Raw genomic sequence first — 23,989 nt, 5'->3', positions numbered from 1 at the left:
AGCTCCAAAGGTCGGGCACCTCACCTGCCTCTAAAGCCAGCAAACAGTTGGTTTTTCCATCGCTCGGCTCCTCCGGGAAGTGGCGACTCCCCGGGGATCTCGGAGCCAAACACCCCTTTCCCGGCCAACCTCTCCTCGAGCAAACAGACACCAAACTCTGCAGCTCAGTGCGAAGGATCAAGGCTGCTTTATTGCAAAGGGGGACAAGTGACAATTGCCGAAAACGAGAGCTGGTGGCAAGACGCGATCAGAAAACCACGTCTCTCCCATCGTGCCAGAGACGGATTAACTTCCTAACAGGGCAAAACGGATCATTTTTCACTGGCAGAGGCTCCAAAGCTGGCCGAATTTCAAGGGTAAGGAGTGGGGACTGAACCTCTGGGGGTCTGAGCACCCCATGCCAGGCTCGGGAAGTGCAGGGTCCCGGCACGGCACCCATCACCCATTCTCCTCACGGGTGCCGGCGTTGGCAGCTCCGCCTGCTCTCCCTGCCCTGCCACGGGCTGCCTCAATGGAGATGCTTGTCCTGCGCCGAGCCTACACCCGCGCTACCAGCCGTCCCCGAGCCCACTCGGACCTGCGGGGACACAGATTCAGCATTGTCTCAAGCTTGGGGACAGAGCAGAGAAAAGAAACGCCCTGGAGTTTGCCTGGAAGAAGCCAGGCAGCTCTGTGGGAGCGACTAAACGTGTGGGGATCGGCTGTTAATTGGTGCCCGGCTTTCCGTGGCTTCTCGGGCGTGCGGCGTGGCAGGAGAGAGCCCGGCCTGTCCCTGCCCCCCCCCACCCCCAGCTAAGAGGGGGTCAGCACATCAGCCGGGTTAACGAAAAGCAACTCTGATCATCCACAAGATTCGCAAGGAGGGGAAGAGCCACCTTCCCCGCACGTTTGTAGTTACTCAGGAGCCTGTCCTCCCGCCTCCCCTCTCCACGCACGTCTTGAGGTGGGCCAGGACGGAGGAAATCTTCCAAAAAACCAGGGAGGCCGTCAAGGGGGAGGCACCTTCACATCGCCGCCAGGCCGGCGGAGGAGAGCAGGGTCAAGATCAGGACCAGCACCCCGGACTGGTTGACCTGGGGGATCTTGAACCCCTTCCCCATGTCCCATGCCTGCGGGAGAGAAGAAACACAGCAGGTTTAATTCAGCAGGGCCGGGACGGTCCCTGATGGGGGATGTGCAGCAAAGCATCATCTTTCTGGTAAAAGCTTAGAAAACTGCCCCAAAAAACAGCCTTCGGACCACGGGGCACAGACCAGAGGGAGGGCTGCAAGCGTGCACCACTGCAGGGCAACGGGCAGGGGTGTCCCTGGGTGCAGGCACACGTGCTCCGTGCCAGGGGAAGCTGATCCCCCACCGACCCCCCCAAATCTATCGGCAAAGCCGCCCGCGAGCTCTCCCTAATCCCCGACAGCCGCAGCGCGCCAGGTTCGCTTCAAAAGCGGCAGCTGCTCTCCGCTCGCTCCTCTCCTGCTGACAGAAATAGGTTATAAAGCACGGCGCGAGCCGCACATCTGAAGCGGTGCTAACATCCCCCGGGGACAGAGCCGAGCGGGTGGGGATGAACCGCAGCCCCCGCCCCCGGCACCTCCGGGGTACGGTGCGAGCCACGGGGGCCAGCTGAGCCCCTGTGGCAGGGAGGGACGCTGGAACGGCACCCCGGAGCTGCGTGTCCTTGGCTCCCAGGTGGGTTTGCCCCCCTTCACCTGACTTTGGCCAAGGTGGCAAGTGCAGCCCGGGGGGCGCAGGCCTCCTCCCGGCAAGCCCCTGGGCTCAAAAAAGAGAAGCACCTGGGGCAGAGGCACCAAACCCACCCTGCTCCGGGTTGACTCCCCTTCTGTCATCCATGGGGTGCGCTGCCGGGGCTGGGGGGGGCGGGGGAGGGGGCCAACGCTGCTGGTTTCCCTCTCAGCCAATTTAATTGGCATCCTAATATATATGCGCAGGCAGAGACTTCAGCACGCATTCGACTCACGACGCTCGGAACGAGCAGCCGGTTATGACGGCTCCGTTTGCCCCACAGCGTCTCCAGGAGCGAGCGGGGGCTCAGCCGGCTGCAGGCCCCGTGCTCCCAGACCTCCTCCGACGGCGAGTGACTTAGGAAGCGGATAACGAGCACTCGCAGCACTGCCGGCCACCCCAAGGGCCTGCAGAGAGGGCTCCTCTCGCAGCACACGGCTGTCGTTCACCCCGACGGCTCGGCCAGGCACCTCCCGGCGCTCTGACACGAGCACCTCGTAACGGCTGCTCTCTGGCACAGGATGCAACATCCAGCAACGCTCGAATCCCGTGTTTCCACGCTGGAAACTCTGGAAGCTGTCAGCGCCCGCAGCGCCTGCCCACGTCTGCAGCGCGGCTCCGCACGTGATGCTCCCCCCCCGCCCCGGCCCAGAGCAGGAGGATCGTGTCACGCTCCGGGCCAGCTGCCTTTGCAATTTGCTCCTGTAAAAACTAACCTATCTGGAGCTACAGAAAACATAAAAATCAACTACAAAAAGCGGCACGTCTTGTACCGTTCCCAGCGAGAAACTCTCAGCTCTGCAGCCCCCCCCTCCTTCGTCAAACACAGGAAGCTCGGCTGAACGGAGCTGCTTGTTCCACGCTTCGGCCCAGGGCAAACATCACACGTTACTTTCTGCGCAGGCAGCGCCGTCTCCAACCCTCCGCCACACGTTCTTCTGGGCTCATCAAATGCAATAAAGCACTTGGAAGATCACAGCGCGACGGCTGCGTGACGAGGGTGAGATAACGAGCCACGGGTGGCAGCTCTGCAGGGCTCGAGCCCGCAGCTCTGCGGACACGTCCCCGGCTCTAACGCTGCTCCTGACACCCCTTGTCCCTCTCCCGCAGCCGAGGAGCCGCGGGGGATGCTTCAGCCAGCTGGGCCGCCCGGCGAAGTACCAGCGTCGCGATGCTCTTTGCAACTTAAACGTACCCAAAAATAGCACCGAGGTTCTGAAGCGCTCGAGGTGACTAATTCCCATTTCCAAGGGCACCTTCCCCAGATGCCGCAGCTGGCAGACGTTTCCCTTCCCTCGCGCCCCCGGCCCCTCGCGGGGGGCTACTCACAAGGTGTCGGATTCCGTTCCAGGTGTGGTAGGAGAAGGGAAAAGCCAGAGCGAACTTAGCAGAGTAGATGAGAGCGGGCCCCAAGCTGAGCGACTTCACCATGGCCAGGTAGTGGGGAAACTGTTCCGGGAGCAGCAGTGCAGCCAGACCAAAGAGGGAGACTCCTGAGAAAGACAAAGCCCATAGGTCAAGCCAGCAGAAGCGTTTCCAACCCCTCTCTGCCCGCAAAGAACCCCAGGCCACCTCTAAATCTCTGGTTTGGTGACACAGCCTCAACCACCATCAGCTCACGGCAGCCTGCGGAGGAAGGAGGAGGGAGAAGGGCTCTGCCGGCCTGGTGGCAGCGCCAGCTGCACTGTGACACTGTGCCCCGGGGTGCCGAGGACTCAAACTGGGGCAGCAACGCCCTGAATCTGGGTCCTGCAGCAGGGGCTGCATTACTCATACAACACCCAGAGCCCAAACTGGCCTGAGCTCACGCAATTGCAGCCAAACCAGCCCAAATTCAAGGTTAAAGGGACAAAGAAGTTTGGAAATGTGAGGTGGCGGTTCTTCAACAAAGTCCCCAGATCCACATCTCGGGACAGAAACCCCTCCACCGCCACGGCAGCGATGTAGCGGGGCTGCCTTGACAGGGACCAGCAAAGGAAGCGGCAGACAAAGAGACAGCCCGACACGCGTGGCTGCACGAGCTGCAGGAGCCGCGGCAGCTTCTCCTCCTCCTCCTCCTCCTCTTTTCTAGGCCAAGAGGCTTGCTCCAGATGGTGCTGCCAAAAGCACGGGAACGATCGCAGCCAGCAGTCAGCCCGGTCGCGATTCACCCTCCGCTCAATAGCGCCTGATTACACTGCGGCACGCAAGCTCGAGCACCTCGGCTGCGGCCGGCGCTGGCAGCGCGAGTCAACCAGCTGCTTCCTCGCTCAGCCACTTGTCTCCTCAACGGCCTTTGTGCTCGCCCTGCAACAAGCGCAGGAAGTCAGAGGCTCCTGTAATTACAGGCCTTGACGGAGAGGAGCTGAACACACACTTCCCCCTCCTCCTCCTGGCTGCTGAGCTCTGGTGGGCAGAAGCGACGTTCCTTCGTGCTCCATCACCCTGGGAAGGGGACGACTTCCCCTCCGGCAGGAGGTGATGGATCGGAGCAGAAAGGCAACACTGAACCTGCCAGCTCGGCCCGTCTGACAGCAAGTTGGATGGGTCAAGCTGACAGCCACGGGGCCAGGCACGTCCCGAGCTCCTGGAGATCCCAAAGCAGCGTGGTGCCAGCAGGGCTGCCATGCGATGCCCTGGATCCGTGCACGGAGCAGGGCACGCAGCCACCCCGCAGGAGCCAGCTGGGCTCGCAGGGTGCAGGCGGGCAAAGTCACCTTGCCGTGCCGGGAGCAGGCGTCTGTCAGCCGCTCCCCCGCAGAGGCTGCGTGCCGCTTCTTCCCGAGGCAGAGCTGGGCACGAGCTGGATCCTGGGAGGAGCAGAGCCTGCGGACAGAGGCTCACCAGGGCTCTGCCGCGTGGATATCGGAGCAGGAGGGCACGTGGGTGCCCTTTTCTAGGAGCCCAGCTCCTAAGCCTTCCCAGGAGGCCAGGATGGGAAGGAAGGGCAGGCTGCAGCCCTCGCTGCTCCCTCTCACTCCGCCAAGCGAGGAACCCAAGTCCTCAGTCCTGCGCTTCTTTTCTGAGTCCCTTCACCCCCTCCACGCCTATAAACACCAACCCAGCTCCCCTCCCTCGACCGGAGAAGCACCTTCCTGCTGCCATGAGAGGGCATTAATGGAAATAAAACAGCCCTTCACAGTTAGGCGTCCTATCGCTTAGTCAAACCATGCAAGTCAAATTGCTGGAGGGAGCTGATCAGTTTTGATGCTGGCACTGCCTCCCTCCCCAGCGGGATCGCTGGGAAAGCAGCAGCCGCTCGCATGAAGCTGAAAAACTCCACCTGTGCTATGGGAAAATCCTCTGAGCCCTGCCGGCCTGTCTGTTTTTCCCCTCACACAGGATAAAGCAGTAAAAAAAAAAAAAAAACCAGCCACGGAAGAGAAGGGCTGAGAACCGGAGCAGCCGATTGTCCTTTTCCAGGCTGGGCAAGGCCTCAAAGAAAGCAGCCAGGTGCTGCAAAGGCTTTGAAGGCTTTTACATACAGAGGAGCATCGCTCTCTTTGCAGGACTGGAGCCACTCGCAGCACGAGAGGGAGATATTCAGGGTACAGAACGAGCCGAGGACAAAGCACAGGTTTCCCAGGAAAAAACCCATTGCTGAAGCCCAGGGATGGAGGAGAGAAAACGACCGCCCGGAGTCACATCTCCGAATCAGTCAGAAGGGTCTTCCCTCCCACAGCCCCCACCCTCCGTCGCCACAAGCGGGAGGGAGATGCACGAACCTAAGCTCAGCGCAACGCCGGTGCCCCGGTGCGTGATGGACATCGCCATGGGCAGGGACCACCTGAAAAACAACCAACCTCGTCAGCAAAACAGGGCACAACACCACGGGAGGCCTCGGCGGCCGCCGGGACAAAGCACAGCCCGTCTATTCCTAGACAGCTCCGTGCTGCTGGGCGGGTTATTTCTGCTCTCGGAGTTATTCAAGGAATCCAGCCAGAGCAAAAGGGGAGAGACGGGGGAATTTGCAGAGGCAGCTTGGGAATGGCAAATGCCACTGGCACGGGTTTGGGAAGGGGAAGGGCGTCTGCTGAGAAAGCTTAAAGGGAGATGAAACAGGAGAAGACCGTAATGCTCCTGCAGTTGAGGAACAAAAGGGCAGGGTTTGGGCATCCAGGCTCACAGCTAAAGCAGAGAACCTGGAAAAGTGACCTGGAGGTGGCCCCAAAGAGGCCGTCACCTTTCTGAGGAGGGAATCCGAGAGCCCCACATTGGCCTCCTGCCCCCGAGGACTGCCAGCTCCGCGGGGGGATGAGGCAAAACAAAACGCTGCCCCGCACCCCTGAGGCGCAGCTCTGGGAGCACCGTACCCCTCCGCAACACCCCATACGGAGCGTCGTCACCTCCCCGGGGGAGGCTCCCGCAGCTCAGACTGTTCACAGTGCAATTCAGAGGGTCTCTGCCCGAAGTGGCAGTGGGAACATGCACAGCCCTTGCACCCAAGGGTGCCTCCGGGGACGGGGCTGTCGTGTGCTGGAGCCCAAAGGTGCCCTGGTGCGAAGCCAAGGAGGCCGAGAGGCTCTTACTTGTAAATGGTGACATGAGGGGACAAGGGACGATTGGACTTGGTGTTCTTCTCCCAGAAGCGGGCCATCTCCTCCTTGGCCGTCGTTCCCATCGGGACGATGCTGCAAAAGAAGAGGAGACGGGAAGCGCAGGGCGACGGGCAGCGTTTTACCCCCGCCCGCTCCGCCGGGCTTTGCCACGGCGGCTTTCCATCTCGCAGACCGCGAGCTCCCGGCTGACCTTGACTACGGCAGCACAAAGAAGGGCTCCAGCTGTGCACAGACGCGGGTGAGGACCGGATCGGTGCCAGCTCTCCCCAGGGAATAATAATAATAATAATAATAGGCAGGACGGGAAGCTGCTGCACTGGAATCCACTCAGCCGGCGGAGCTGAGCCCCCCCCACAGCCCTCGCCCAGCATCACCCAAATCAGGGTGTAGGATATCAGATAACACATTATATAATGCTGATAACACGCAACCTGCTCTTTACTGCCACGGTAATTGCACACTGTACCAAATAAAGAGCTCGTCATTTAATGTTCCCCGAGATTACACAGCAATTACACTTACAGCCTAATTTAGCAGAAAATAACGATTTCTCCCTAAGCCCGGCAGCATGAAGCACGGGAACAAGAGGGTTTGTGCGGCTCCCAGCCCTCCGCAGGTGCAAAGCTGTCGCACAGAGGGGTGACAGGGGTATCACCGCCCCCACGACGGACCCAGGCCCACCTCAGCAGCCAGCCAGGCTCTCCCTTTATCCCGTCCGCAAGCCCCAGCCCCCCCATAAATAGGCCGTGCCCTCGTGGTGGCACCAGGCGGTAAGTGCCCGGCCAACACATGGCGTTGGTTGACCAGAATTACTAAGCGGATGGAGCTCGCGCACACTGCAAAGCCTTAGACGGGATCCCTGGGGGAAGAACTTAATCCCGTTACTCTCAATAAAACCTCGGCACTCACTGTCGCACAGAAAGGCCGGGGCCAAGCCGAGCCAGCAGGCATCGCCGACCGACACACCTGCAAGAGAGAAGACAGAAAGGCTTTAGTGAGCGCCAAAGAAATGCCTGAAAACACCAGCAAGACGGGGCCGGGGAGGGGATTCGCCACTTTGGGGTATCTTCGGTGTCTTAAAATTGATCTTAACACGAGAGGATCTGGGGTGTTCCTCGACAAACCTTCCCTCTCCTCTTAACTAGAGTCTCTAGACTCTGCCCGAGGGTTCATTCTTTACGACACCCTGTAATTAGTCTGCTCAGCTGTAATACCTTGTTTGTAAGACAGACATAAACAGCGCTCTAAGCTCCCGGCTATGCCGAGGCAGTCCATTTTTCACTCTCACTACGGCAATTATCGGGGCGGGCGGCACACGTCCCCACAAAAGCACATCTGCCGAGCTCCGCGGAAAGGGCTGGTTCAGGCCACCGCTCTCCGCGCGTCCGAGATGAAGACGTCGCCTCCCCTGCCTCCAAACGCTCGTTTTCATTACAGCCTTTCACCGCCGCCATTCGTTAAGCTCCGAGCGCCGGCGAGACGGGAGGCGGCTGTCACAGCCCAGCACACACGGCATTTCAGCCGCGCCGAGGCTCGGGGCAGGGAGGTAAAAAAGGGATTTTGTGGTGCCCCAAGGAGTGGGTGCCGCTCTCTGCGGAGCGATTGTGGTTAACGGCGGCTCTTGACATTCAAGGGCATCTCTCCAGGAACGGGGAGGAACAGGCCCCCAGCCCGGCGCAGCTCGAGCGTTTGCAGATGTGGGCTGGAATCCGCGGCGCCCGCTCCTCTCCCGGCCAAAGCCCGACAGGCAGCGCCGCTTTTCCTGACGACACGACGAGAACAAGGTGTGTCATAACGTTTGGCGCGCTCGTCTGCGGCCCGGCGACAAACACTAATTAATCTTCCCGAACGCACAAGCATCTGTACCAGCATCTCCCGCTGCTTCGTTAACAGCGGGAGAGAAACGAAGCTCCGCCGCTCTTCAGTTGTCATACAGCCGGGCTCAAGGACGCGGTAGGAAAAACATCTGGAGGTCAGCTCTTCACCAGGTGTAAATGCAAAACAAAAGTCATTATTATTAACCACTCCGAGTTCCTGTGTAAATGATCGTTAGGATGTTTCCTTTCAAAATCCTCCCTCGCGTTCAAAAGCTGGACTTGAAAAACAGCAGGTTTTTAGGAAGGCGTCCTGGCTGGAGGCATGAATTTTCGGCAATGCGGAATCCAGCCCGTGCTGCAGTGCAACGTTTCTAGATTGAAACCCCTTCTTTGAACCATCTCTGGTTTATCAAACGCCCTCCCTACGCGCGGCCTGACGGCGAGACCGAGAGCTTCAGGGGGACACAGCGAGGGCTGCGAGCCCAGCCAAACCTCCGCGCCCACCATCGCGTCCCAGAGCCGCCGACAACGGATCCCCGGAGAAAATTCTTAGGAAACACACGGGAGAACCCCCCACCACGTGCAGCTCACGCACTTCCCAGGCCAGAGGGTTTCAATCCGTAACAAACGGCATCGACACCTCCCGACCCACCCCACCCCCCCAGCTTTCAGCGCGGATTCTCACAGCTGAACACGACCCAGAGAATCCGCTCCCTGCTCGTCCCGAGCCCCCGCGCCAGCCACCACCTCCCGGTTCCTGGGTAGGGGAGAGGAGGTGAACGATAAATCTCTACCCGCAGACCATTAATGATTTATACCCCTCGCTCACGCCCCCCCTCTTCCGTCCTCTTTTCCAGATTAAAAGGCCCAACCTACTTCACCTCTCTCTCTACGGAAACCGCTCGACACCTCTTCTGGGGGCTGGGGCGGTGGAATCCGGCTCCCAATCACACACGATATTCCAACCAAGATGAAAACCCGCAACGCATTCGCATTTTTTTTCCAAAGCGAAAACTCCCCAGCAGGAACTCCGCATCCTCTTGGCTCGATTTTAATTATTTTTTTCTTTTTTCTTTTTTTTTTTTTCAGACGCAAAGCATTGCGGCTTCCTTCACCGCGACGACTACGGCTCGCAAAACACAGCCCTCCAGCTAAGCAATCAAGGTCACTCTGTACCAAGGACCTGTCCTCTTCATTATTTATCATTCTCTAAATTGTTGCATCTTCTCCCGCTCTCCCTCCATTAACTGCCCTTTTCTTCCAGATCACTGACAAACACGGGCTTTTTTTAAAAGAATTAACCCCCAGAACACGCCAAGAGTTTCCCACAGCGCCCCACCAACTCCCGCTCTGCCCCGCGCCCCGGGAGGGTGCAAAAACTGAGGGGACACCCCCGGCTGGTGTTGGTTATGGGGGATTTTAAGGGGGGGGCAGCCGCTCGCGTAGGGCTGGAGAAGGACAAGCGTCAAGCGGCAGCTCCGACGAGACATCTATAAACGCCCGGCAGCGGAACACACGCAGCTGCGTTAGCTCCGGAGGAGAATCTGGGGAGTCGCGGGGGGACAGGCCTGGAGCAGCATCAGCTCAGCGTCACATCGATAGACGGTCGTTAACGTTTCTCCTGCGAGACAGGTCTATAAAAATCACTCGGATTTCGCCACGGAGGAGGCAAATGAGAAGCAATTATATATGCTTTTTCATCTGACAAGCCGAAGGAGATGCGCAATGAAGTCATCGGGCTGCAAAGCCAGAGCGAGCGACGTCTCTCTCTTGTTTTTCAAGCGGCGGCTGTGGGGCGCCCGCCCCCCCAGCAGGTATCGGAGCCCCCCCCCCTCCCTCGCCCCTTCCTGCTGCCAGCAGATCCTGCCTTTCAACAAACCCCCACACGCAACAAAGAGCTTTCCACAAAAGCACCGACTGCCGCTAGAAGGAGAATATATTAAGAGAATGAAATCCCAAACACTGTCTCCCGGCTGATATCAAAGAGAACATCAGGAATGGCGGGGGGGGGGGGGGGACGGGGAGGGAGACGGTCACAGCCTCGAGGAGGCACAAAACTTTCCGGTGGGGGCGAGGGATGGGAAAAGGCACCTTCGGGCCTGGCGAACACAACGCCCGTTCCCCACCGCTGCCCAGCACCCCCGGCCATGGCGGGACACGCTCCCGCCCAGGACTACCGACCTCCTGCGAAGCCACCAGCGCCCTGGGGGGTGGCCCTGAGAGGTGGGGGACACCCCCCCCCAGCGCCAGCTGGGTGGCGACGGGGACTTTTGTCCACCTGGTCAAGGCCACCAAGAGCCACAGGGGCGAGGGACGGGGAGGGAAGGCGCGGGCCTGCCCTTCTCTGAGGGCCCTGAGCCGCCAGCCGCCCCCCCCCAGCCCTGCCCGGCCCCTGCAGCCGCCCCGGGGGAGCGGAGGGGGGGGGGGGGGGGCGATGCCTCACCGGTTCCCTACGGCCGCGGGACCGGGGCGGGGGCTCCGCAGGGACACGGGCCTTAAACACAGCGCGGGGAGCGGTGTCGGTGCTTCCAGAGCCCCAGCGAGCCCCGGGGGAACGGCCGCGCCCGGGGGGCACTGGGGGGGGCCGGGCCTAGGGGCGGCGCGGCCCGTCCCCGCACCGGGGGCCGTTACCCACGGCCGGGACGGGGCACCCCATGGTCCGGCCCGCCCGGGGCTCCGTGAGAGGCTCCGGCCCCGCGACGCGTCCCCCACCCCCGCCCCGCCGGGCTGTCCCGGCCCGGTCCCTCCCGGGAGTCACCTCAACGCCAGCGCCGCCATCTTGGAGCGCCCCGCACGCCGGAAGCGGCCGTGACGCACTTCCGCCCCTGCCGCCCGGGGCTGCCCGTTACCTTCCATCACCCCCGGGGCTGCCCGTTATCAGCCTCGGGGCTGCCACTTACCCCCTCGTTAACCCCCCCGGGGCTGGCCATTAACCCCCAGTTAGCCGCCCCGGGGCTGCCCGTTACCCCCGCGTTATTCCCCTCGGGGCTTCCCGTTAACCACCCGTTATCCCTCGTTAACCCGCCCGGGGCTGCCCCTTACCCTCCCGTTAAATCCCCCAGGGCTGCCCGTTAACCCCCAGTTAGCCGCCCCGGGGCTGCCCGTTACCACCTCCCGTTAACTCCCTCGTTAACCCCCCCGGGGCTGCCCGTTAACCCCCGTTACCCGCCGTTAACCCGCCCGGGGCTACCTGTTGCCCCCGGGGCTGCCCGTTACACCCCCGTTACCCCTCATTAACCCCCCTGGGGCTACCTGTTGCCCCCCCGGGGCTACCTGTTGCCCCCGGGGCTGCCCGTTACACCCCCGTTACCCCTCATTAACCCCCCTGGGGCTACCTGTTGCCCCCCCGGGGCTGCCCGTTATTTCCCCGTTACCCCCCCACAAGGGGGTACCCCCCACCCCCCGCCCCGGGGGTCAAAGACCTTCTGAGGAAAACCCCGCTTTGGAGCGTTTCACCCCAAAAAACCACCGCTCGCCCCTTCACAGCAGCCGGGGGGGGACACACGACGTCGCGTGAATTCCCGCCCCGGGCGGTGGCACCTTGGTGGCCCCCCCATGGGGACGGACGTGCCCCTCGTACGGTGGCTCCGTGCCCTGAGGGGACACACACACACACACACACACGGGCCAGCGTCACCCCCTCAAAGCTGCCTTTTCACCCCAAAATGGAGCCGGAGCAGAGGCCGCCGGGAAGGCGCTTGGCCGGAGCTGGCTGAGACCCCCCCCACCCGCCCCATGGCGACCCCCACCCGCCCCATGGCCGTGCCCGGGGCTCTACAGCCAGGGCAAGAGCCGAGACTCGGCCTCGGTGTTAATTAGAGTGAGCTTTAATTAACGGCTGGATGGGGATGAGGGGGAAGGTGGCCTGAGGGAGGGGGGGGAGTGTGTAGCCATGATGGGTGGCCTCGGGGACAGCCCCCACCGGCTGAGGGGGGGTCCCCGGGGACGCCCGTGGGCCATCACCTCACCCCTGGGGAAACTGAGGCACAGCGGCGGCAACGACGCCCCTGTCTCCGTGAGAGCTTGGGACAGCACCAGGGGGTGCCAGCAGCCGACCCGCAGCACAGGGCCGGGGGGGGGGGACGCGCCGGTGACCCCCAAACCCCTCCAGGCGGGTCCACCATCCCCGGCACCAACTGGGGACCGGTGCCCTCCGGCTCCGGCCGCATTCCTGCCGAGCCGCCTCCGCCACGGGCGGGAATGCGGCCGGACAAAGGGTGCTGTGTGCCCGTGTGTCCCCGTCCCGTCCCCCCCCCCCAGCACCACCCGCTTCCCCCTCCTCGCCCATCGCCAAACTAAATGTCCCCTTTCAGCCTGGGGCACCCGGCACCCCCTGGCCCCCACCCCCCCGGCTGCCCGGCTCCCATTGGCCCGAGGCCGGGGCACCGCTGGCATCATTCGGCGCCGCTTGCTCTTAAACCTCGGCCCCCGTCCCGCCGGCACCCTTCGGCACGGCCCTCCATGCGGCTCGGAGCCGGACGGTGACAGGTAGCCACCATGTCGCAGGGTGCCGGGGGCAGCGGCGGCGGCGGCCGCCTCCTCCTCCTCCTCGCCGGGCTCCTCTCGGCGCTGGGTAAGATGGGGACGGGGAACTGGGGATCCTTCTCCCAAAATCCTGGATGTTGCACCCAGGGGACCCCTGGGAGGTGGCCGTGGGGCTGGTGGCCACCCACACATCTCCTTTTGGGACCGATGGTGGCAACGCTCCGGGGACATAGCTGGCGTGTCCCGGTTCCCGTCACCGGGATGCAAGGAGAGTCGCGGCACCAGCCACCTCCCCGGGGACAGGAGCGGGGTCCTGGGTGCCGGACCTATCGCCGGAGGGGTCGTGGGTGCCGGACCCAGCCCCGCGGGGTCCCTGGGCATCACCCGATGCCGGGACACGGTCCCCATCGTGCCACCCATGGGGATGCCAGGGCGGAGGCTCCCCGCGGTGGCACAAAGAGCCGCTGTCCCCCGCCAGCCCTTGTGCTTTCTCCGGGGCCAACAAAAGCCCTTTGGTGGCAGCACGGGGCTGGCGTGGGGACGTTGACCGGCTGGTGGCCCCGTGCCGGGGTCCCCCGCGGTGCTGACGGGTTTGTGCCCCCTGGCAGGGCCGTCCCCGACGTCCTCCATCCACGTGTACACGCAGCGGGAGGTGTACGGCACCGTCGGCTCCCACGTCACCCTCTCCTGCAGCTTCTGGTCCAGCGAGTGGATCTCCGAGGACATCTCCATCACCTGGCACTTCCAAGCCGAGGGCTCCCGTGACAGCACCTCCGTAAGCGTCCGCCCCGCTCCGGGGACGCGGGGGTGGCCCTGCCGTGCCCGCAGCCACCGTCACCCCCTTCCCCCATCCGTGTGTCTGTCCCCGTCGTTAGATATTCCACTACGCCAAGGGCCAGCCCTACATCGATGACGTGGGCAGCTTCAAGGAGAGGATGGAGTGGGTGGGCAACCCCCACCGCAAGGACGGCTCCATCGTCATCCACAACCTGGACTACACCGACAACGGCACCTTCACCTGCGACGTCAAGAACCCCCCGGACATCGTGGGCAAATCCTCCCAGGTCACGCTCTACGTCTTGGAGAAAGGTACGGTGCCAGCGGTCCCCTCCCTGCCTCAGTTTCCCCGCTCCGGCTGCGGAAGGGGGGGGCGGTGCTGACGTGGCGCTGGTGTCCCCACAGTGCCCACCCGCTACGGCGTCGTCCTGGGCTCCATCATCGGCGGGGCTCTGCTGCTGGTGGCCGTGGTGGTGGCCCTCGTCTACCTCCTCCGCTACTGCTGGCTCCGCAGGCAGGTGGCCCTGCAGCGACGGCTGAGGTGAGTCCCCCCCACACACACACCCGATTGGGGCAAAACCACCCCAAAACGGGGCTGCCGGGTGGGATTCCCCCCCCCAGTTGGCGTTCCCCCCTCCCCGGTTGGCCTTTCTGAGCCGTCTTTTTCCCTTTCCACCCCAATTTTAGTGCCATGGAGAAGGGGAAGCTGCAGCGATCGGCCAAGGACGCGTCCAAGCGCAGCCGGCAGGTGAGTGCCGAGGGGTCGGTGGCGGCGGGGGGGCGGGGGGGGGGAAACACCTTGTCCGAGGGGGTGGCGATTCCCTCTCCGGCCTTTCGGGGTGGGAGGAGGGGTTGGGGGGCACCGACGTTGCCCCCTTCCCCGCAGGCGCCCGTGCTCTACGCCATGCTGGACCACAGCCGCAGCACCAAAGCGGCGAGCGAGAAGAAAGCCAAGGGAGCCCCCGGCGAGTCCCGCAAGGATAAGAAATAGCGGTTAGAGGGCAGGGAAGGTACCGGGGGGGAGGGCGCCGGGGCCCCCCGACCCCCCAAAGTCGTCATGACCATCGAGATGGAGCTGCGGGGGGAGGACGGCCAGGCCGCCCGCCCCCCGCCCGCCGTCCGCTCCCCCAGCAAGGGCAGCCTCAAGAGCGCCCTGATGCACATCATCAAACCGAATTCGGGGACCTGACACCCGGCCGCCGGCGGAGGAGGAGGAGGAGAAGGAGTTGGGGGGTGCCGGGGGGGAGCATGTCCTGGCCCCCCCCCCCCACCCCCGCCATCCTCCTCGCCACCTCCAAAAAGCGACCGTCGCGGGACGCGGGACCCGGCGAGGAGCGGGGTGTGGTCCTCGCCCCTGGTCCCCCGGCCTCGGGGACACCCCCGGTGTCCCCCCCCCCGCCCCCAACGCGATGTGTGTCGTCCCCCCCCCCCAACAAAGCCCCTCGCTCGGTACCTTCCTCTGCGCAAACCGCTGCCCGGCCCCGGGCACTGATGTAATTTTTTCTATTTGAAGACGCAACCACTGAATTTTGGGTCTGTCCCGTCCCACCCCCCCCCCGCCCCCCACCGGGCTGCCTCGGTCCCCCCCTCCCCAGGGACCGTGTCGCCCCCATCTCTCCCCGTCCCTTTTCTCCCCCCCCCCCCCCCAAACCAGTCTCCGGGAGGGTTTTTCTGCCCCCGTCGTTGCTCCTTTTCTGGCCGTTTTCTCGTCTCTCCCCGCGACCGAGGACAAATGACGTCACGGGGTGGCCCCCGCCCCGTCCCCTCCGTCCCGCTCCCGTCCCCCATTAACCCTCCCACCCCGTAACCCCCCCCGGCCCCCCCCCCAGCCTCGGCCGGAGCCTCGTGGAGGAGGAGAGGCTGCGGCCGGGCCGGAGGAGCTGCCGGTGCCCATCACCCCGCAGCCGGGCGCCGCTCCCCGACGTGTTTTTCTACGCCCTGGTTCCGTGCGTGTCGTCCCCCCCCCCGCCCCCGCCCCCCCCATCATCCCCACGGCGCCATTAATAAAACTCACATCTCCAGTTCGCCCCGGCTCGTCGCTGTTCCCCCCTCCTCGAGGTGGGGGGTGTCTGGGGGCGGGGGGGGGGCTCAGAAGGTGGCTCAGCACTTGCGAACTCATTGCATGGGCCGCCCGCCAAGCTCTCACGGAGACAGGGGCGTCGCCGCCGCCGCCGTGCCTCAGTTTCCCCAGGGGTGAGGTGATGGCCCACGGGCGTCCCCGGGGACCCCCCCTCAGCCGGTGGGGGCTGTCCCCGAGGCCACCCATCATGGCTACACACCCCCACCCCCCTTCAGGCCATCTTCCCCCTCATCCCCATCCAGCCGTTAATTAAAGCTCACTCTAATTAACACCGAGGCCGAGTCTCGGCTCTTGCCCTGGCTGTAGAGCCCCGGGCACGGCCATGGGGCGGGTGGGGGTCGCCATGGGGCGGGTGGGGGGGGTCTCAGCCAGCTCCGGCCAAGCGCCTTCCCGGCGGCCTCTGCTCCGGCTCCATTTTGGGGTGAAAAGGCAGCTTTGAGGGGGTGACGCTGGCCCGTGTGTGTGTGTGTGTGTCCCCCCTCAGGGCACGGAGCCACCGTACGAGGGGCACGTCCGTCCCCATGGGGGGGCCACCAAGGTGCCACCGCCCGGGGCGGGAATTCACGCGACGTCGTGTGTCCCCCCCCCCGGCTGCTGTGAAGGGGCGAGCGGTGGTTTTTTGGGGTGAAACGCTCCAAAGTGGGGTTTTCCTCAGAAGGTCTTTGACCCCCGGGGCGGGGGGTGGGGGGTACCCCCTTGTGGGGGGGTAACGGGGAAATAACGGGCAGCCCCGGGGGGGCAACAGGTAGCCCCAGGGGGGTTAATGGGGTTAATGGGGGCGTAACGGGCAGCCCCAGGGGGGCAACGGGGACCCCCGGGGGAGTTAACGGAGGCTAACGGGGAGGGTAACAGACAGCCCCGGGGGGGGCAACAGGTATCCCGGGGGGGGTTAATGAGGGTTAACGAGGGAGTAACGGGTAGCGCTGAGCCAGACGGGCCCGGGGGGGGGAAGGAATTCCCCCCCCTTGGGGCTCGGTGCCAGCCCCCAGCCCCATCCCGCAGCTCCGCTCCGGAGCAGACTGGGACCGCTTACCCCCACACCGACCCCGCGCCGGGGGGCTGCGGCCACCCTGTCGCCCCCCCCCCCCCCCCCCCGCCTTCCCCAGCCCAGACTGCGAGGGAGGGGGCCCCCATGCTGACACCCACCGCCCCCCCCCGCCCCAAGCCCTGCCTCCGGGGCTATAATTGTCCTTTCCCTAATAAGTCTGCGGAGCGAGCGGGGGCCGAGCCCGACCCCGCTGCCCCCAGGGTTGGGGGGGGGGGGGGGGGGGGTGGGGGGGTCCCCTGGGCCCTGCCTTTCCCTTGGCCGCCGTCGCTGTTTTTCTTTCCAGGGAGTTATTTCTGCCACCGCTGCGGCTCCGCCACGGGTCCCAGCGTCCCCGGCCACCCCACGGCATCGGGCGCCCCAGGGACCAGCCCCACACCCCCCACCCCCCCCCCACCAAACCCTTTTGCAAATCCCCCAAATGGCTTTATTTTAACCACCCCAGAGCACTTTTTTTGGGGGGGGTGGGGGGACTTCTCATGGCCAGCAGCAGCCCAGGCGCGTCCCGCGGCTGCTCCCGGTGATGCCGCGGTGGGAGCCGAGGTTGGGAACCGCCGCCGGAGCCGACCCCGAGTGAATCTTCCACGCCCGGGGGGATGCGGTACCCCGAGGCCTTCGTCCCCCGAGGAAGAGGAGCGAGTGGCGGCCTCTTCCATCGCCGCCGCAACGGGTGGGGGCGGGAAACGAGGCCACGGCTCCAGGGGCGGCCCCGAGACCCGGCGGCCGATAAATTAAGTGGAATTTCATAGGAAAAAAAAAAACCACCCCAATTAGATCCCCGGGGGGTGGGGGGGCGGTTTGAAGTCACTCCCAAAGCGCCAGCCAAGGGGCCCCATCCCAAAGTGCGTACGGGGGCGGGGGGAACCCTCCGTCCCTGCCCGCACCCCCCCAGCAGGGGCAGCCCGGGGACCCCCGGGGCTGCTTTTAACGGGGGGCTTCACCCCGCTCCCCCCGGGAAGGGGGACCTGGGGGGTTCCACCCCCCCCACACACACAGACCACGCAGCAGCCCGGCTCCTCTTCCCCGCTGGTTTATTCTTTACACATGCTAAAAGCCCCCCCCCCCCCCCCCTCCCCCAGGGGAGGGGACGGGGACGGTGACAATGAGAGGAGCGTTGGGAGGGGCAGTGTCAGGATGGGGAACATCCCAGTGCTGGGGGACCCCCGGTTTCCCCATGGTGGGCTGCAGCGAGACCTGTCCGTCCCGCGCCCTCCCCGCAGTGTCCCACCCGCGGGACAGGACGGGGGGGCTTCCCTCGCTCAGGGGACACCGGTGTCCCCCTGCCCCACACGTCCCCGGCGGCCAGCGTCGCCACGGACGGGAAAAGCTGGGGCTGCCCCAGGGCAAGTGGCATTTCCACGCCATGCCCCCCGCACGGGGGCCACCTCCACGCCGGGGGCCACGGGATTCAGCCGTGTCCCCCCCACATCGACCCCCCCAGCTTCACCCGGGGTCCTGGCTCAGGGGTGGGCGAGGGGTAGGGAAGGGCTGAGCCCCCCCCCCGGCCCTGCTCGCCGAGGACGGGGCAGCCCCGGCAGGACGGAGGTCAGGATGGGGCCGTGCCCTCGTGCAAGAAGGGGGTGTCCGCCGCGGGCGGGGTTGGGGTGGGGTGGGGGGTCCCGGGACCCCGCAGCCGCTCAGGGCCCCGACTCCTTCTTCCGCTTCTGGAAACGACGGAATTTCCCCTGGATGGCGAGCGCGGCTTTCTCCGTCTCGGGGGCGCTCAGGTCGATGTCGATCTCTTCCTCCTCCTCCTCCACCTTCTTGGGGTCCACGGCTTTGGCTGGCGGTTGGGGGGGGGGGGGAAAGGGGGGGGGCTGCCCTGGTTACAGCCTGGCACCCCCAGACTCGCCCCAGCACCCAGAACCCCCCCTCGGCAGGGGACACGCAGGGGGGCACCCCATCACCCTCCCAGGGGACAGGGGAAGGACAGAGCAGGTCCCCAAATCCATCTAGGTGCCCCCCCCCTCCATGGTGGGGACACCGATCCTGGGGGTCCCAGGTGCCGGGGCAGCGCGGGGGTCCCGGGGGGGGGAGGGAGGGGCATGTGACAGAGGTAACACTGGTGATGGGGCACCCCGTGGGGCGCACCCCGCCGCTGCCGGGGGGTCCTCACCTTCCTCCTGCCCGCCGGGGGCCTCTGCCGCGGAGGGGGGCTCATGGGGGCTGCGCTGCGGAGAGAGAGAAAAGGGGGAACCCGGGGGTGACACGGGGCCCCCGGCAGCAAACCCGCACCGGGGGAGGGGGGAACGGGGGAGACACGGGCTCCGCTTTGCCGGAGACCCCCCCCGGGGTCACCCCCCCGCCTCCAGCCCCCCTCTTCCCCGGGGGTGCAGCATCCTCGCCGCATTCCCAGGGCAATTCCGCTCCCGGCCCGTTGCTATAAAAATAAGGGGGGAAAAGGGGAAAAAAAAACCCTTGTGGCACCGGCACCGGCACCGGCACCGGCACCGGCACCGGCGTCTCACCTCGCTCATGGCCGCTCCGGTGCCGGTGCCGCCGCCGCTCCCTGTGTGCGGCGCCCCGCGCTCCGCCACGGCTTTTATAGGGGCGCGGATGAGTGACAGCGGCGGGCAGCCAATGGGAGGCGGGGGGGCGGGGCAAGGTGGGGACACGCCCGCCCCGCCCCCCCCCCGCATGTCCCCTTCCCCCCCCAACCTCGACGCCCCGCGGAGCCGGAGCCGGTGGGGGGACCCGGGGCCATCGTCACCCCCCGGGGTCCTGCCGTCCCCCCGGGCACCCCGGAGGTGGGGGGGAGGGACACTGGGGGGGGGTGTGTGTGTGACACAAGGACACCGGTGGCACCTCCCCGTGGCGGCCGGTGACCTTCCTCTGGGGTCACCGATGGCAGGACGGCCACCGGTGTGGTCCCCATCCCCGCCACCACCCCGTGTCCCCCCGCCTGTCCCCCGTGTCTGCCGTCCCTGTCCCCGTGTCTCACACACTGTGTCCCTGTCCCCGCCTGCGTGTCCCCCCCCTGCCCCAGTGCCGCCTGTCCCCGCCCGCCGCAGCCTCCCTCAAGTTCAAGGTTCAAACTCCACGGGACTGCGACGGTGGGGACAAGCGGGGACCGGGTGGCCCCTGGCTACGCAGCGGCGAGCACCGGGCACCGGCGGGCACCGGGTCCCAGGTACCGGCACCGACAGACACCGGCCGCCTTCGGGGGTGTCACGCGGTGGTGACCGGGGCGGGAGGTCGCGGTGGCGGGTCGGCGCACAAAGGCATTGCGCCAGGGGGACATGGTGGCTTCGAGGGGACACGTAGGGGACACACACCCCGCCGCTGTCCTACAGGCTCTGTCCTCACTGCGGTCCCCCCCAGTCCGGGCACTGTCACCGGCGTCTCCGGCCATGTCCACGTCGAGCCCCTCGGACGCGGAGAGCAGCCCCCGCCCGCCACCGGGTCCCCGCGTCCCCGGGGGGGAGGACACGGAGGCGGGGGAGGAGAAGGTCTGCGCCGTGTGCGGGGACCGCGCCACCGGGTACCACTTCCACGTCATGACCTGCGAGGGCTGCAAGGGCTTCTTCAGGTGGGGGCTGCCACCGCCGGGGGGGACGCGGGGGGGGGACAGGGGACGGGATGGGACAGGACAGAGCTGGGGGGACAAGATGGGATGGGGCAGGACAGGATTGGAAAGGACAAGATGGGATGGGATGGGATGGGATGGGATGGGATGGGATGGGATGGGATGGGATGGGATGGGATGGAGGAAGGGGACAGGGCAGGAGGGGACAGGACAATTTGGGATGTGACAAGATGGGCTGAAATGGGACAGGACAAGGTGGGATGAGACAAGTTGGGATTAAACAGGATGGGATGGGACAAGGGGACAGGGCAGGATGGGACAGATGGGATGGGACAGGGCAATTTGGGACGGGACAGGACAATCTGGGACAAGATGGGCTGCAATGGAACCAGATGGGATGGGATGGGATGGGATGGGATGAAACGGGATGGGATGGGACAAGACGGGATGGGACAAATGGGATGATGGGACAAGACACAACGGAATGGGATGGAACAAGATGGGACAGGACAGGACGGGGTGGGACAAGATGGGCTGCAATGGGACAGGATGGGATGGGACGGGATGAAACGGGATGGGACGGGACAAGGAGACAGGGCAGGATGGGACAGATGGGATGGGACAGGAGAAGATGGGCTGAAATGGGATGGGACAGAATGGGATGGGACAAGTTGGGATGAAATGGGACAGGACTGGACAGGGGGACAAGGCGGGATGGGACGGGATGGGATGAAATGGGATGGGATGGGACAAGGGGACAGGGCGGGATGGGACGGGATGGGATGAAATGGGATGGGATGGGACAAGGGGACAGGGCAGGATGGGACAAAGGAGATGATGGGACAAGACACAATGGAATGGGATGGAACAAGATGGGACGGGACAGGACGGGGTGGGACAAGCCGGAATGGCCGCTGCCACCCCACGCTTGGACCACCCGGCTTCTCCGGGACACAGCGCTGACGGGGTCCATGGGGCTGGAGGTGTCCCCTGCCCCGGGACATCCTGTCCCCCCCGGTGACAGCGACCGTCCCCTCATGGCCGTGCCTGTGTCCCCCCCCCGCCACCTCCAGGCGCTCCATCAACAAGGGCGTCCGCTTCACCTGCCCCTTCTCCCGGAGCTGCCCCGTCACCAAGGCCAAGCGGCGGCAGTGCCAGGCCTGTCGCCTCCAGAAGTGCCTGGACGTGGGCATGCGGAAGGACAGTGAGTGACATGGGGACAGCGGGGGGGGCGGGGGGGGGGGGGAACGGGACGACACGGCGGGAGAGGGGAGGGGGTGACGCAGGGGAGACCTGGGGAGGGAGGCCCTGGGTGGGAGGACATGGGGAAAAGGGGACGAGGGGACCTGGGGGGGGACACAGGGGACGGAGAGGACTGGCCTGGGTGGGGTGGCAGGGGAGGACATGGGGGTAGAGGGGTGAGGGGACAGTAAGGGATGGGGGCACAGGGGTGACAGCAGGGGACAGAGGTGACAGGAGGGGATGGGGGCACACAGGTGACAGCAAGGGACAGAGGGACAGAAGGGACAGCAAGGGACAGGGGGACAGAGGTGACAGGAGCAGATGGGGACACAGAGGTGACAGCAGGGGACAGATGTGACAGGAGGGGATGGGGACACAGAGGTGACAGCAAGGGATGGGGGTACAGGGGTGACAGCAGGGGACAGAGGGACAGAAGGGACAGCAAGGGACAGGGGCACAGAGGTGACAGCAGGGGACAGAGGGACAGAAGGGACAGCAAGGGACAGGGGGACAGAGGTGACAGGAGGGGATGGGGACACAGGGGTGACAGCAAGGGACAGGGGCACAGAGGTGACAGCAGGGGACAGAGGGACAGAAGGGACAGCAAGGGACAGGGGGACAGAGGTGACAGGAGGGGATGGGGACACAGAGGTGACAGCAGGGGACAGAGGTGACAGGAGGGGATGGGGACACAGAGGTGACAGCAGGGGACAGAGGGGACAGGAGGGGATGGGGGCACACAGGTGACAGCAAGGGACAGAGGGACAGAAGAGACAGCAAGGGACAGGGGCACAGAGGTGACAGCAGGGGATGGGGACACAGGGGTGACAGCAGGGGACAGAGGGACAGAAGTGACAGCAAGGGACAGAGGGACAGAGGTGACAGCAGGGGACAGAGGGACAGAAGGGACAGCAAGGGATGGGGGCACAGAGGTGACAGGAGGGGATGGCAACACAGGGGTGACAGCAAGGGACAGAGGGACAGAAGTGACAGCAAGGGACAGGGAGACAGAGGTGACAGCAGGGGACAGAGGGACAGAAGGGACAGCAAGGGATGGGGGCACAGAGGTGACAGGAGGGGATGGGGACACAGGGGTGACAGCAAGGGACAGAGGTGACAGAAGGGGATGTGGAGCGAGGGGGCGAGGGGCACCCCGGTGGGGAGAGGGGACGGCGTGGCAGGGGCTGTCTGCGCCGCCGGCGTCCCCGGTGCCCGTGCCGGGGGGGGTGACGGTGGCGGCGGGTGGCAGTGATCATGTCGGCGGAGGCGCTGCGGCGACGGCGGGCGCAGCGGCGGGCGCGGGAGCGGCCGGGGGGGCTGACGGCGGAGCAGCGGGACCTCATCGCCATCCTCATCGCCGCCCACCGCCGCACCTTCGACTCCAGCTTCTCCCAGTTCGCCCACTACTGGGTGAGTGGGGACATCCCCCCCCCGTCCCGTCCCCCCCCCACCCCCCCCCCCAGCCCCTCTCCGTCCCCGTGAGCGTCCCGTCACGGCGCTGATCCCCTCCCCGGCCTCGTCGGCCGTAGCCCGCCGTGCGCCTCTACGTGCCCAGCCCGCGGCCGCAGAGCCCGTCGCAGCCCGGTGACCCCGTCGCGTGGCCGCCGTCCCCGCCGCCCCCCCCCGACTGCCTGGCCGAGGACGTGCTGCCCGACGTCTTCTCCATGCTGCCCCACATCGCCGACCTCAGCACCTTCATGATCCAGCAGGTCATCAACTTCGCCAAGGAGATCCCGGCTTTCAGGTCCGCGGGGGGTCGGGGCCGGGGGGACGCCTCCAACGCCACCCCCCTGCCCCCCGTGGCCCTGACACCCCTCCGTGTGTGCGTGCGTGCGTGTGTGTCCCCCCCGGCCCCGGCAGGACCTTACCCATCGACGCCCAGATCTCGCTGCTGAAAGGAGCCGCCCTGGAGATCTGCCAGATCCAGTTCAACACCGTCTTCAACGCCGAGACCAACGCCTGGGAGTGCGGGCAGCACTGCTACACCATCCAGGACGGCGCCCTGGGTGAGGAAGGGGCCGGGACGGGGGGAAAACACGGGACGACGACACACGCACACGACGCGGTGGGTGGTGGCCCCGCCACGCGTCCCATCCCAGCTCACCCCCCCCCCCCGGCGCGCTCCCCCCAGCAGGTTTCCAGCAGATCTACCTGGAGCCGCTGCTCAAGTTCCACATCAGCCTGAAGAAGCTGCGGCTCCACGAAGCCGAGTACGTCCTGCTGCAGGCCATGCGGCTCTTCTCGCCAGGTAAGCGAGCGCCGGGGACGGCGGCGGGGCGTCCCCCCGCCTCCCCTACCCTGACACCCCCCCGCCCAGACCACGCCGGCGTCGCCCAGCGGGACTTCATCGACCAGTTCCAGGAGAAGGTGGCCCTGACCCTCAAGAGCTACATCGACCACCAGCACCCCATGCCCGAGGGCAGGTACGTGTCCCGGGGGGGGGGTGGTGGCACAACGGTGTGTGTGTGTGTGTGTCCCCCCGCCCTACACCGGGTCCGAGCCGGGCGCTTTTCCACCCCCCCCCCCCCCCCCCCAGGTTCCTCTACGCGAAGCTGCTGCTGCTGCTGACGGAGCTGCAGACGCTGAAGGCGGAGAACACCCGGCAGATCCTCCACATCCAGGACCTGTCCTCCATGACCCCCCTGCTCTCCGAAATCGTCAGCTAGAGCCCACGCCGCCCCCCCCCCCCCTCCCCGGTTACCCCCCCCCGCCCCCAGGGGGGGGTTCTCCCCGGCCGCCACC

The 23,989-nt window shown here is 65.5% G+C and overlaps 3 protein-coding genes across 5 annotated transcripts; 2 read left to right on the top strand and 1 right to left on the bottom strand.

Annotated features, from left to right (window-relative positions):
* Positions 1 to 164: 164 nt before the first annotated feature.
* SDHC (succinate dehydrogenase complex subunit C) lies at positions 165 to 10,933 on the bottom strand. Of its 2 annotated transcripts, XM_063357160.1 has the most exons (6): positions 10,851 to 10,933; positions 7,185 to 7,241; positions 6,246 to 6,347; positions 5,442 to 5,503; positions 3,067 to 3,230; positions 165 to 1,109 (listed from the first exon to the last, which is right to left on the bottom strand). In XM_063357160.1, exons 1-6 carry the CDS (start codon positions 10,868 to 10,870, stop codon positions 1,005 to 1,007), a joined length of 510 nt encoding a protein of 169 aa, XP_063213230.1. In that variant the 5' UTR covers positions 10,871 to 10,933; the 3' UTR covers positions 165 to 1,004. The 2 variants fall into 2 exon arrangements, with proteins under 2 accessions (XP_063213230.1, XP_063213231.1); XM_063357161.1 differs by lacking the exons at positions 7,185 to 7,241; positions 10,851 to 10,933 and adding an exon at positions 6,901 to 6,905.
* A 1,260-nt stretch (positions 10,934 to 12,193) lies between these two features.
* On the top strand, positions 12,194 to 14,590 carry MPZ (myelin protein zero). Its single transcript, XM_063357113.1, is given in 6 exon segments — positions 12,194 to 12,665; positions 13,186 to 13,352; positions 13,453 to 13,666; positions 13,760 to 13,895; positions 14,042 to 14,102; positions 14,241 to 14,590. Coding segments are annotated over 6 exon segments (957 nt in total). The 5' UTR covers positions 12,194 to 12,589; the 3' UTR covers positions 14,544 to 14,590.
* Positions 14,591 to 19,346: 4,756 nt separating this feature from the next.
* Positions 19,347 to 23,954, top strand: NR1I3 (nuclear receptor subfamily 1 group I member 3). Of its 2 annotated transcripts, none has more exons than XM_063357435.1 (8): positions 19,347 to 19,609; positions 19,773 to 20,008; positions 21,079 to 21,209; positions 22,497 to 22,657; positions 22,777 to 22,991; positions 23,108 to 23,253; positions 23,379 to 23,670; positions 23,784 to 23,954. In XM_063357435.1, exons 2-8 carry the CDS (start codon positions 19,830 to 19,832, stop codon positions 23,911 to 23,913), a joined length of 1,254 nt encoding a protein of 417 aa, XP_063213505.1. In that variant the 5' UTR covers positions 19,347 to 19,609; positions 19,773 to 19,829; the 3' UTR covers positions 23,914 to 23,954. The 2 variants fall into 2 exon arrangements, with proteins under 2 accessions (XP_063213505.1, XP_063213503.1); XM_063357433.1 differs by lacking the exon at positions 19,347 to 19,609 and having other exon boundaries at positions 19,704 to 20,008; positions 23,379 to 23,495; positions 23,565 to 23,670; positions 23,784 to 23,953.
* Positions 23,955 to 23,989: the final 35 nt, after the last annotated feature.

The sequence above is a fragment of the Chroicocephalus ridibundus genome, chromosome 21 (genome assembly GCF_963924245.1).
Source record: "Chroicocephalus ridibundus chromosome 21, bChrRid1.1, whole genome shotgun sequence".
Taxonomy (NCBI): domain Eukaryota; kingdom Metazoa; phylum Chordata; class Aves; order Charadriiformes; family Laridae; genus Chroicocephalus; species Chroicocephalus ridibundus.
This window is presented reverse-complemented; position numbering and strand designations above follow the sequence as displayed.

Bases quoted from the DNA above. Each gene is read 5' to 3' on its own strand.
- SDHC (XM_063357160.1), bottom strand. From the start codon at position 10,870: ATGGCGGCGCTGGCGTTGAG. The intron at 5,504-6,245 runs GTAAGAGCCTCT...GTTGTTTTTCAG, and splicing joins CCTCATGTCACCATTTACAA to GTGGTCCCTGCCCATGGCGA. The intron at 3,231-5,441 runs GTTCGTGCATCT...TGTCTTTCTCAG, and splicing joins CGGCGTTGCGCTGAGCTTAG to GAGTCTCCCTCTTTGGTCTG.
- NR1I3 (XM_063357433.1), top strand. From the start codon at position 19,719: ATGGTGGCTTCGAGGGGACACGTAGGGGACACACACCCCGCCGCTGTC. The intron at 22,658-22,776 runs GTGAGTGGGGAC...CGTCGGCCGTAG, and splicing joins CCCAGTTCGCCCACTACTGG to CCCGCCGTGCGCCTCTACGT. The intron at 22,992-23,107 runs GTCCGCGGGGGG...CGGCCCCGGCAG, and splicing joins AAGGAGATCCCGGCTTTCAG to GACCTTACCCATCGACGCCC.